Source organism: Solanum verrucosum, unplaced genomic scaffold, assembly GCF_900185275.1.
Source record: "Solanum verrucosum unplaced genomic scaffold, falcon-dt-bn FXZP01000060.1, whole genome shotgun sequence".
NCBI classification, from domain to species: domain Eukaryota; kingdom Viridiplantae; phylum Streptophyta; class Magnoliopsida; order Solanales; family Solanaceae; genus Solanum; species Solanum verrucosum.
Window position 1 is genome coordinate 4,703,536 of NW_026020129.1, and position 12,728 is coordinate 4,716,263.

The 12,728-nt window shown below is 31.8% G+C and overlaps 2 protein-coding genes across 2 annotated transcripts in view; both read right to left on the minus strand.

The window, feature by feature from the left end:
* The window catches only part of LOC125827213 (40S ribosomal protein S30), a 359,593-nt gene that overhangs the window by 331,227 nt on the left and 15,638 nt on the right, over window positions 1-12,728 (minus strand). The gene's annotated exons all lie outside the window — the stretch shown is intronic.
* LOC125827182 (heat shock factor protein HSF8-like) lies at window positions 3,612-7,031 on the minus strand. The gene is made up of 2 exons (XM_049506543.1): window positions 6,594-7,031; window positions 3,612-4,964 (listed from the first exon to the last, which is right to left on the minus strand). The coding sequence occupies exons 1-2, from the start codon at window positions 6,858-6,860 to the stop codon at window positions 3,735-3,737; spliced, it is 1,497 nt and encodes a 498-aa protein (XP_049362500.1). The 5' UTR covers window positions 6,861-7,031; the 3' UTR covers window positions 3,612-3,734.

Here is a 12,728-nt window from a genome sequence, read left to right on the forward strand (position 1 = left end):
ACGTTAGGGAGATAATATTCCAACTTACAATCTGTTTCTTGAATATGCATCTGGTGGATCACTCCATGATTTGATTAACAATTACAAGAGAGGAATGAGAAAGATGTCAGTAGGTTTCTATACATATCAAATCTTAAAGGGTATTCAACACATACATAAGAAAGGGTGGGTTCATTGTGATATTAAACATGCTAATGTTTTGGTTTTGGATAATGCTGAACGTGCACAAGTTGAAGTTGGCTGACTTTGGATTGTCGTTGAGAGTTCCCAAAGGAGTGGCCTATATATCTGGAAGTACGTTGAGCAATCGAGGGACTTTAATTTACGCTCCTCCAGAATCTTTGACCAGTGGTTTTCATGGTCGTTGGGCTGCACTGTGGCAGAAATGATGACTGGGAGTCGTGTTTGGATTTATCGCAACACTAGAGATTTGCAATCACAGATTATGAATGAATACCCTATGATTCAGGGTAATGTTTCTGAGATCACCAATGACTTTTTACGAAAGTGTTTGATAATTAAAGGATCCTCTAAGAAGATGGACGTCGGAACAACTACTCCAACATCCATTTATTCAGCAAGCTATATGCACTCAGATGCCTGAAGGACAGCTTTTGGTTGCACAGTTCCAGTACCTAAGAAGCATTTATTACTTCATCAACTAGTTTAAGGATACAATGATATTGCAAAATTAAGCACTTATAATTGACTGCTGCTGATGTATTACTACTTTACAGAACATAATTTTTGTGTAATACTACTTGGATATTATTGCATATCTTTCTAATAATAGCGAAACAGTTGCTTGTTCCAAACTGAATTCAATTATTTTCTTATTTTCTGATTTAACTTATAAATTTAGTTATGCTGGGAAGAAAACATTGTTATGCCTAATGAAACCCTTGTATGAAAAAACTACTCTTAATGGAAGAACTGGACCTAAACATTACTTAATCTAAAGAAAGTACAATGAGTGAAATGCATGATAAAATAGAACTTACTGACGAAATTAGACGAAAACAAGGCTAAAGGAAATTTGAAAAGAGAAAACCAAACATGATAGAAATTTCGAAAGTCATTTTCTGGGGTTGGGTTACAAGAAATATTTTTCAAGGAAAACATCTTCCACCCAAAGGGGGAAAATGATCGACTACCCTTATAACTTTTGGACATAAGTCATTTTTCTTCCCAACTATATCAACTCTTACTGCTCCAACCAATACTTAAAAGACATTGCAATCAATCTTTAATACTCAAAAAATTTCAACACTTTCTGTTTGCCACATTATAGTTATCTTAATAAATATACCATCTCAAAAAAAAAGTAATATTTTTACTTGAAAAGTAGTTTCTGGTCGGACTCCGACCAAATACATGAAGATATCTTTCACATTTTTTTCAGAAAATAGTTTTTGGAAAATGTTCAGAGTTTTGCCAAACACACGAGCATGAAAATGGATAACTAAAACCAAGTTGTTTCTCTTATAATCACTGCAGTGAAATTAAGATGCTCAGCAAGCTACGGATCTCAATCTTGCATTGACTTGGTACATGCACAGGATCATGAGTTCTCTCTCCCACAATGGCAGACCTTTTCCAATTGCCGCCCGAGAAAGATATGATTCTTAATTCTACTGAAGACTGAGAATATAATTAAATTACTTGCTAACAGACTAGTAGTATAAAGAAGGGTTAAGACATCTGCCTGTTAACAACATCAAAAGTTTAATTTGTAACTTCTACGTACTTATTAAATGACCAGAGAGGAGATATTAAAAAGGGAAAAAGGAAGTGTCCGACATAGATTTAGGCATTTAGAATGGTGGATCGATTCAGCTTTATGTAAAAAAATAGAGGGCAACTCCGAAAATTTTTATTATGAATGAGATACAACTTACACTAGTTGTATGAGAGATTACTACTTTATTATTATATTTGAACTCATGGGACCTACACTTTGTTTTTCTTCTTTGCCTCCTATCTCTCTTTCTTGTTTTTCTAGCTTTCCTCTTTTTTCTCATTTTCTGTTTTTTTCTTCTTGTTTTTCTTCTTTGCCTCCTATCTCTCTTTCTTGTTTTTCTAGCTTTCCTCTTTTTTCTCATTTTCTGTTTTTTTTTTCTTAAATTTAATTACTCTCTCATTTTGTACGTACGTATGAAAACAATTTTGATTTGAAATATAACTTTTCAACTTGAAGGTATATTTCAAATTTAAAAAACATGTTAGTATAATCTATTTTTAAACTTATTTTTCACTTTTGATATTATATTTAAGTACATTCAAACATGAATATTATTTCAAATATTCTTTTACAAGTGTTTAAACTCATGCAAAAGAATTTAATAACCTCAAATGAGTTTAATAACAAGTGTTTCACTATATATAAGTTGTAAAAGAATAGTGAAACACTTGTTATTAAACTAAACATTAAAAAATATTTGGCATTTGACCATAGAATTTAATATATTTTTTTACTATATTTGAAATATATGGAGCAAAATTTGAAAATAAAATTATGTTTTATTTTAATAAAAGAATATTTAAAATAATATTCATGTTTGAATGTACTTAAATATAATATCAAAAGTGAAAATTGAGTTTAAAAACAGATTATACTAACATGTTTTTTAAATTCGAAATATACCTCAAGTTGAAAAGTTGTATTTCAAATTTTCATGATCAAACATCAATTTTCAAATAAAGTAAAAAATAAGTTTTAGATAAATTTTAAAAGTAGAAGTTAAAATTGTTCAAGAAGAAATAAGTTGACGATTGGAACAGGTCCAACAAAGCTGATTGACGTGTCTACATCAAGTGTTGATGAAGAAGGAAGCTGACGTAACGAACAGGTTCAACGAAGTTGACTGACGAGTTTACAACACTGCTGTAGAATTAAAGTCGCACTAGGATTAGACTACTTATATTAATTAGGATTATATTACGACTAGGATTAGATTACGATTAGGATTATAGAACGACTAGGATTAGAGTATTTATAATTGCATTATTATTATTATTATAGTAGTAATAGGTATTGTAGTCTGACTCTAAGTATAGTTAACTCAGGACTCTACAATTCTCTCCCTATATAAGGGAGTATGTACTCAACAAATTTATTCATCAATACAATCCTTGATTTCTCTAATCCTAGATGTGCGATTAAATATGAAGGTGGAAATTTTTAAAGTACTATAAATGAAAAATGAGAGAAAAGAAATAGAAATAATTTTAGTGACCAATTTTTATGACATAAGTGATCATTTAAAGAATTAACTTGAACTTTTGTATGCTCATGCCTTTTTTATTTAATGATAAAATATTTTTAAAAAAAAAAAATCGGTTAAAACAAATAGGTAAAAAAATTGTTTTCATATGTACAAAATGAGAGAGTAATTAGATTGGTTGCAAAATAAATTTAAGGAAAAAAAAAAATGATAAAAAAGAGGAAAGAGAAATAGGAGGCAAAGAAGAAAAACAAAGTGTAGGTCCCACGAATTCAAATATAATAATAATAAAGTAATCCCTCATACACCTAGTGTAAGTTGTTCCTCATCCATAATAAAAAATTTCGTGAACTCACTCCATAAGACTTATCCAGATGAATCATGAAGAAGAAATCCAGTGACAAAGGTGAAAATAGGTATTAGAGCTACTATCTTATGGGAAGTTTCCCGTGAACCAATCGACTAAGAGATGAGATTTCTGGATTACCTCAGCATCTCTTCGGTGACTGATCATACTATTTTAGTGTTTGATGTTAGTAGCCCCATTTGCTCAGTAAGATGTTCCATGTGCTGAACATTGTACCATCCATTTTCTAGCGGCTCTGTTTCAGTAGTCTTAATATTTTCTATTTCAACCGAGCCCATCTCTTCTGTCTCAGTAGGGTATAGGCTTTGAAGAAACTTTTCCCAGGAGGGATCACCCACACTAGGAGGCTCTCCAATATCGTCAATCAAAGCACTTTCCCACTTGATTTGAAGGTCGGGGGGGAAAATATCATTTTCCAATGGCAATTCTCCATTTCCCCACAATGTGGGATCCATGAAAGAATCATGGCCCCTCTCTGTTCCATTAATATCCATATTGTTGTTTTCAGGCACAATTTCTTCCAACTGTGAGGGCACAGGCATAATCATATCTGATGAAAACGGTAAAATAGGTGGCAAATCTTGAGCTCCAACCAGGGAACTGCTCTCTGAAAACTGAATGTTGGCAGACAATGAACTTTGTCCTGCAATAGCTGAAGTTGCACTTGCAAATGGCTGCGAAAAAGCAGGTGAAACTTCCTGAAGAGTGACTCCTGAAATCCGATTGTTACTTCTGCCATCGAATGCATCACCAATCGGTGAACTTTCAGGACTGTTGCTGAAGTTCTCTAACCTAGGAGAAGAATCTAGTTTCGGTATCTGCCTGAGCATTCCTTTCGCTGCCTCATTCATTATAGGTTGGTACTTTACAAGTTGTCCATCAGCAGGGCTAACAGAATGATCATCTGAAGGAATATCTGGTCTAATCCTACGTTTCTTGTTTCCTTCCATCTTGCGCTTATTGTTGTCATTTTGCTGCTGTACAAACTGTGCCAAGAATCCAGGGCTGTTAACAGCTTTTGCCAGGAAAGACATCATCTGTTGCTGCCGCTGCTCCATAATCTGAAGGTTCTGCACCATGGTTTGCATCTGATTATCGGTAGTCTGCTGATGTTGTCTCAGCTTAACCAACTCCTGCATAAGCACATTCTTGTCCCTCTTCAGCCACTCAACCTCTTTCTCAAGCCCAAAATTTCCAACCTCGACACAAGCCCCAATCGACACACTCTGACCATGCAGTTGCTGCTGCTGCTGCTGCTGACTCTGTCCATGAGCAGGCTTGCGCCTGCTAATATTTTTAAGCAGATGCTTTTGACCTCTTAGGAATCCATCATTAGAAAATTTCCAGTTGTCCGAACCAACCTTTCTAAAGCCCTGTTTGTAGAACAAGAAAGAGAAATATTAAAAAGGAAGCCCAACTAGAGGTTCACTATTAAAGTATTACACTAACATGTCGTAATTAGTCAAGTAGGAAAAGAAAAAGGATATTCACAAGTGACTTCACATAATCACAATGACTAGCTAAACTTTACCTTAAAAACCCAAAGAAAATCTACAAATAATTAGAGCTCCGTTCAAACTCAAAGTAGCACCTTATCTCCTAATCAACTTTTAGGTAGAACGGAACAAGAAAATATCTACAGCCTTAAGAACAAGTAGACATGATGAGATGGAAGCTTAAGAGTAATGCAATCTTAGGATGCATTTGGAAAGAACACATCTTAACAACCTCGCTCTTACTAGAATTGTCCAATAGCCCCTATATAAGGAACCACTTAGTATTGAGTTTTGATTATAAAAACAAGTAGTTTTCTCCCTGCTCGTCTCTTTTTTAACTAGGTATCAAAGATAAGGAGGAAAGACATCCGAGTCTAGGCAATACACTCGTCGTTGAAGCTATCTGGCAAGTTTAAGAGGCGGTTCATTTATAGTCTAAAAAAAATTGTTTTAGTCTCATCAACAAGTCGGTGAATTGACATATTAGGAGCTTCACGTCGATGAGACTAACATAGTGACCCAAAGAGCTAACTGCTCTTTGATGCACGCACCCACATGTGATGTGGCTATCCCTATCACTCACTGATTCGTAACTTCACAGGCCACGTGTGCAGAGATCATCGTATGTGTCACGTCAACATTATTTCTGCATTCTCAGTCCACAACAGTAGAACGTGAATTTGGATTGAACCTAGCATGTTGAATTGCTCTCTCTCCTATCAACATCAAATACTGCCTCCATTTAGCTGTATACATTGATAATTTCACTCACTTCTAGACGGAAGAGTTGCGATGACTCAAATACTTTTGGGGATATAGATTACTCAGTCACCTCAAGAATGGCCATCTCTCAGAAGAAAATTTACTCTACATATCCTAGAGGGATTGTAAGCTGATTGACTTCCCATTTTCAGTTGTAACACCATCTGGATAAACAAAAAGGGTTACTTTGTCCAAAACTCGTAGCTCATTTTGAAATTCTGTCTGAATAAAAATAGTTTCAGCTTTTAGATGGGATGATCTCACACACTTGAACATGGTAGCAAAGCAAACAAAGGTCGTGGGATCAAGTCTTACCGCCACTCATTACTTAAAAGAATTTCTATGTGCTTGCCAATGAAAAGATTCAGGATGTGAGGGCGTGTGTTGAAGAGATTGGTCAGACACTTCAACACCCACTAAAAATCTTGCAATCAAATATCACCTGATGTTGTGAAATGACACTTCAACTAATCAAGACAAAAAGAATCCATATAAAATATTGTCGCTATCAATTGAAAGGTTCTCGATAACAATCTTCTTTCTACTTAAATCGAAACATTTCCGATCACAAGATTGACACCATAAAGTTTAGCATTTCTAATCAACCAAAGCACACCCAAAACATTTCAGCTAAAAAATTCAAAAGATGCTAAGCATAGAACTACGAATCACCAAAGAACCCAAAACGAGTAAAGTTAAATCAGAAAAAAAAAAAACTCAAATAAAACCAAGAGAAATGCATACATAAGTGTTCAGCTGACGAACGAAGCTGGAGAAGTTACTGTGCTTGAAATACTTAGGCAGTAACTCCTTGGCGAACTCCGGTGGATCCCAAATCACAAAGCTACTGTCGGTAGGACTCCATGAAACGATCTTGTCAGTACTCGGGTCATCAACCATATCATAAGTCTTCATCAAAAAAGGTGGTAGCGTATTTGCGCTAGCCATCGGCGCCGGTGTTGGTTCCGGTACCGGAGAACTTCCTCCGGCGTCCATTGAAGTAGAACCCATTGCTAAACGAAGGAATTAAATTTTCAATTGCTTAACACAACGCTGATCATATATGAATTTACAAATACAGAGGGTTTTGGAGATTAGAAACGGAAAATTGGAAGAAGGAAAAAACTAAGTTTTAGAGAGAGAAAGACGATTGGGTACGAAAGTGGAAAGAGAAAGTAGTTTGCACGGCGAGGGAAGAAGAAGTGGACATACATATATATATATATATATATATCGGAGGGGAAAGGGAAAGGGAAAGAGAAGCTAGTATTTCTGGTTTTTTTTTAGAAAGTCTATAATTATGGCCTTTTTGGCCAACATTTTGGAAGATTTAAAGTGTAAAAAAAATAATAATTAAAATTTGAGATATTTTGTTAAATATCTTAGAGAAAATAAGTATTAAATAGTATTTCATTCGTTTCATTTTTACTTTGTTATTTATATCTTTTGAGAGTCAAATTGGTTAATTTTTTATGCTAAATTGAATAAGATTAATTTTTAAAATTAAAATTTAGATATTTAGAAATTATACAAAAAATATTATAAGTTGTAATTTTTTTTATATTAATGTGACGAATTTTTTTTTTTTGGATATTTTCAAATTTCATGTAGTTTGACTCTCGAAAAGCAAAACGTAACAAGTAAAAGTACTTAGGAGAGTAGATTTTCCCAAAAGTATTTTTAAAAAAAACATTTTTGAGGAAATATTTTTAGCATCACTTTCTATTAATTAAGTCAATCCGTAATTGTTATTCAAAAGTACTTTTAAAATTGATTAATCAAACACAAATTATTTCTCATCTTGAAAAAATATACTTCTCGCAATAAGTTAATTTTAGAAATTTGACCAAATAAATTATATGATTGTATTTGGTATAAAATAAAATGTTCTTAACAAAAAATATTTTTTTTTAAAAAAGAAGAAATAATTTTGAATTTATCATTTTTCATTTGATAAGCATGTTAAAAAGACAATGTCTACAAACATGGGTTGTGGTGCAGTGATGGGACTGCTCCACCCTTAACCAGAGGTCTCAGATTAGAGCACTAAGGGAGTGTCCCCCTGAGGGCCTACAATGCGGATCTGGATTTAGTCGGGGCTCAAATGCGGACTTCAGACAACTGGAAAACCAAAAAAAAATTGTATTGCAAATTATCAATAATACTCCATCCATTCCTATTTAATTATCACCATTTTAGGTTTCATGTCCTTAAAAACTAGGTAAATTTATCATTATATATTTATTTAGTGTTCTCTTAAAATCAAGTTTTCAATAAATGAACATAAATTAATTTATTTTACTTAATTAATTTGATTAATGAACATAAATAAATTATTGTAATTAATTTTTTTATATTGATCAAATTTTATGAAATATCAAATATTAAAAAAAATTTATTTTTAATAAAAACCATATAAATAGAAACAGAGAAAAATGGCAACTATGAGGTAGGATGGGAATGTATAGGGGTGGTGGAAGTTGGCAGCTTTCAAAATGTAAAGGAGACAAGTGCTTGAATTGCTGAAATTTTTATTTTATATTTTATATTTTCGATGTGGATTATTATTTTACTAATTTTTAAAATTTATTTTTTTCGAAAAATATCTCCCATTATAACTAACACAAACTATTCTATTTTGTTTTCTTCTTTTTTCTTCGTCCCTTCCCTTTCTTTGTGCAAAATTCAATCAAGTTTTATGATAAGAATGTATTTGCATCAAATATATATTAAGCTATTAAAATTAATTTCAACAATTAAAAAATTCAAATAAAGTATATATCATTCAATTACAATTAAATGATTAATATATGTATATATAAAATACATATTTTATATTATTATTCTAATGTAAATACCTGTGTATAAGTATTTACGAAGTTATATTTATAAGGAAAATATTAAAATTTGCTCTTGCACCATATAAAGTATTCATATTTTCGTTATTAGTTGGAAATTGGAATATAGTGTCCATGCCTTTGCTAAACTGGCACATTTGTCCTCTTTCATTATATTTTTAAAAAAATGATTCGCCTGATTTTAGTCATCGAAAAGAGTACATACATGACAATTTTCCACCGTTGATCCGTTAACTTCAGACACATATTTAGACTTTTTTCCCAAAATACAAAAAGGAAAACACATTAACTTGATTTCTTTTACAAACACCTTACAAGTAGTTTGGTAAGTTGTTTTCTATAAGGTAGGTTTGATTATGCAATATGAAATTATAATATAAAATTATGAGATAAAATTGAAATTTTGTTTAGACATGTGATTTGAACTTTTTTATGTTGTATGTTTCCTTATAAACATAAATATTTTATAAGTTGTAAAACTATTAAAATTGTCCCAATTCTTTATACAATCTTATCAAATTAAGCACAAGTTTATAAAATCGCACAATACACTATCACAAAGATATTCTTAAAAAATACAATATTTATTGATCGAGTTTTAATTCAATAAAAAAATAAAATTAAACACAAGTTTTGGTGTACTACTCTTTAATATAATCCTCCAACATAGTACTGACACCATTTGTTGGTCAATTTGGTTGTTAAATATATTTGATAAAAAAAATGAATTTGGTGAATATAAATAGTAGGGTAAAGATTGATTTGAAGTAATGATAAATTCTATGTTAATGAGAATAATCATTATATGAGATCTAAATGGTTTAAAAAGAAATGATAGACTTATAAATTTTATTTACATGTGAAATAAATGGATAGTATATATATATATATATGTGGGGGGGGGGGGGGGGGGGGGGGGGGAGGGGGGTTGTTTTTACAAAATATAAACTTGTGGGGTCAATTTTTGTATTTGAAAATTTTCAAATCGTGTTATGAAATTCCCAAATCATGATTTTTGGAGAATTTGAGATTTTATCTCATGATATAAAATCATGAGATGAAATCAATATGAAATCACATGTCCAAACATTGATCTCATCTCATGATTTCATATCGCGATTTCAAATTGTTTTTGTTCTTCTATAAATAAAAAAAACAATTCAGTTTATTTGTATATTAATTTAATATATATATATATATTACAATTTTTTAGTTATATCTCTTAGTAATTTGATTTTTATTATTAATATTTCATAAAAAGTTATTGACGCGAAGGCTCTATTATTTTAATCAAATACTTTAAAAACATCGAAGATATTAATTTATACTTATTGTATTCCATAAAAAAAAAACTCATGATGATTAAATTCATTTACGCTTATGAAATCTAGTATACTTTAAAAGGTATATTAAAAAAATTTACCTATATATATATATATATATATGTTTTGATCTACTCATAAAGTAGTAAATCTGAAGTTTATTTCTCAAATAGTAAAACTTTTAATGGGTTTTGTTATATATAATGTCTTGATCCACTACTTTGTTGTGTTTTGTCATAGGTTTTGTAAATGATTTTTAGTTGTTTGAAATGTATTTTTCTTAGAAAGCATAAAATATAATTTAAATAATGTCATTTTTATAAAAATAAATTTAGGGTGATTATATATATATATATATATAACTATATATAATAAGTGGGAATATCTACTACTTAGTACATGACAAGTGTTGGATGATATGTGCTTAGATAGTGTTGTACATTCTTCTTTTATGGTTGTACCTTTAAAATTTATATTATTGGACAATTTAACACCTCAAAATTCTACTAATGTCACATAGTTTGGGATAGAAAAAGTAACATATACGTAAAATGTACTATAACTCATAATAATTAAATTACTTCAAAATCTAAAAGACATATACAAAATTTGCTTGACTTTCGAAATTCTATCAATGACACATAAATTGGGACAAATAGAATATTGAAAATTACATATAAAGTATTATTAACCACAATAATCAACAACTTAAAATTTAAAGAACATACAAAAAAATTGTTTGACAGTTAAAATTTTATTAATGTCACATAAATTAAAATAAAAAATAAAAATATATGTTGGGCCCGTGCTAGCACGAGCTATTGTAACTAGTATATATATATATAGTGATAACAAAGTTTGGATATTTTCTAAATACAACTTTAAATTGTATTTCAAATTCTCATGATTAAACTCTTGTTTTTAAATAAAATCAGTGGCGGATCTATGAAGGGCCTTGGGGGTGCCACGCCACCCCCGAACTTAGACGGAAACTCTATAAATACATAGGTATATATACATAATACTTATATAAATATAAAGCGTGTCATCCACAGAACAAAATTGGATTGTGGTGCCATGGTAGGAGGGCAACTTTAGAAGGTTGAGATTGCGGGTTCGAATCCCATTTGAACCTATTTTTTTGAAAAATTGCTACTGACGTTTTTAAGCAAAAAAAAAAGGCCCCAGCCCCCAAGCCCCTTTTTTTTAAAGGAAAAACAGGTGGCACATTATTTTTATTTTTATAATTGTTATTGACTTAAATTAAATTAATTGCATTACTCCTTTGACTTAAAAGTGTTCTCTTTCTCTTCAACTATTTCCAAACCCTTCTTCCTCCAAGTTTCAACTTTTCCAAAATTTTCATTACCCCATTCCGAATCCAAATCACTTCTTGTCGTTGCCGTCCCCCGCCCGTCTTAGCATTCCGTTCAGCGGCTAAGCCTCATTTGGGTGTTATTGTTTTCACTTTTCTCCATCCATCCACAACTTTTTATAGATTGTAAGTTTGCAATTCTATTTTTGTAAGATATTTTTTATTTCTATTTCTTGAGTTCTTTTAAGGTTTAATCAGTGATGATTGATTTCATATTAGACAAGAGTTTTGATTTTACTTTGATATTCTAAATTTCTAATGAACATTGTAAGACATTATTGGTTAAAAATTGTGTGATATGAATTATGTTAATTTGAATTAACTATGCCTTACCCTATTAAATTTGAATTAATTGTGAGTTGAATTGAATTTTAATTTTTGTAGGAAAGTGTTCTTGTCACGACCCAAATTGAGTCATGAGTGGCACCCACACTTAACCTCCTAAGTGGGCGGACCAAGGAATCTAAACCCCCACATATACCAATATTTTAACTACGACTAACAACAATAACGCGGAAGCTCCAAAACTTATTAAAGTAACCAATCAAATAAACCTCTAAAGTCTATTACATATTATCCCCAAAATCTGAAAGTCATCACATCAAGGACATCTGTTCTTAACATATCAAGTCTAAAAGTATTAGAGACCCCAAAATAAGTAAATACGTTGGTCCATGTCCGAAAATCAAGGACATCACACCATAACTGAGAGAATCCAGCACGAGCTAGAAGGAATAGCTCACCCTGAAATCTGATGTGCGGGAGACTGGCTAGAGCTGAGGGCGAGTCGAAGTCGATGGTACACTTGCTGCACTCCACAAAAGAAAAACGCAGAAAACACAAGTAGGAGTCAGTACCAGGAACACGTACTGAGTAGGTATCATCGGCCAACCCAAAATAGAAACTAATATACAATGAGTAATAGTATAAAGTCAACTATAGCACTTAGCAGGTGATAAGAAACCACAACATGAACAAGTAACAGTTGAAGCAAGTACGTAATCAATCACAATATCAAGCACACACACGAGGACTCATGCCTCTACATCACACTCGTTTGGGAAATGCGTTCATTGAGATTGAGTACTGAAACGACCCCAAAAAAATGCCCGAAAGTGTGCTTCGGAAACACCTATAATTGTAATTTCCATATATCTCAAAATCCGTTTCGTTTTTCGAAAATCCGACTTCATATTCTTGTTTAGGGGGTCAAATTGAGTGGGAAATGGGTCTAACCCAAATTTTAGAGCAACCGTATCAAAATCCAAAATTTCCAAGTGAAGCCTTTTTCGAGGGTCTACTTTGGAGGGTCATATCTCCTAGC

Excerpts from the sequence above, each read along its gene's own strand:
- LOC125827182 (XM_049506543.1), bottom strand. The coding sequence starts at position 6,860 with ATGGGTTCTACTTCAATGGACGCCGGAGGAAGTTCTCCGGTACCGGAA. Across the intron at positions 4,965-6,593 it reads TTCGTCAGCTGAACACTTAT|GGCTTTAGAAAGGTTGGTTC; the intron begins GTATGCATTTCT and ends TTCTACAAACAG.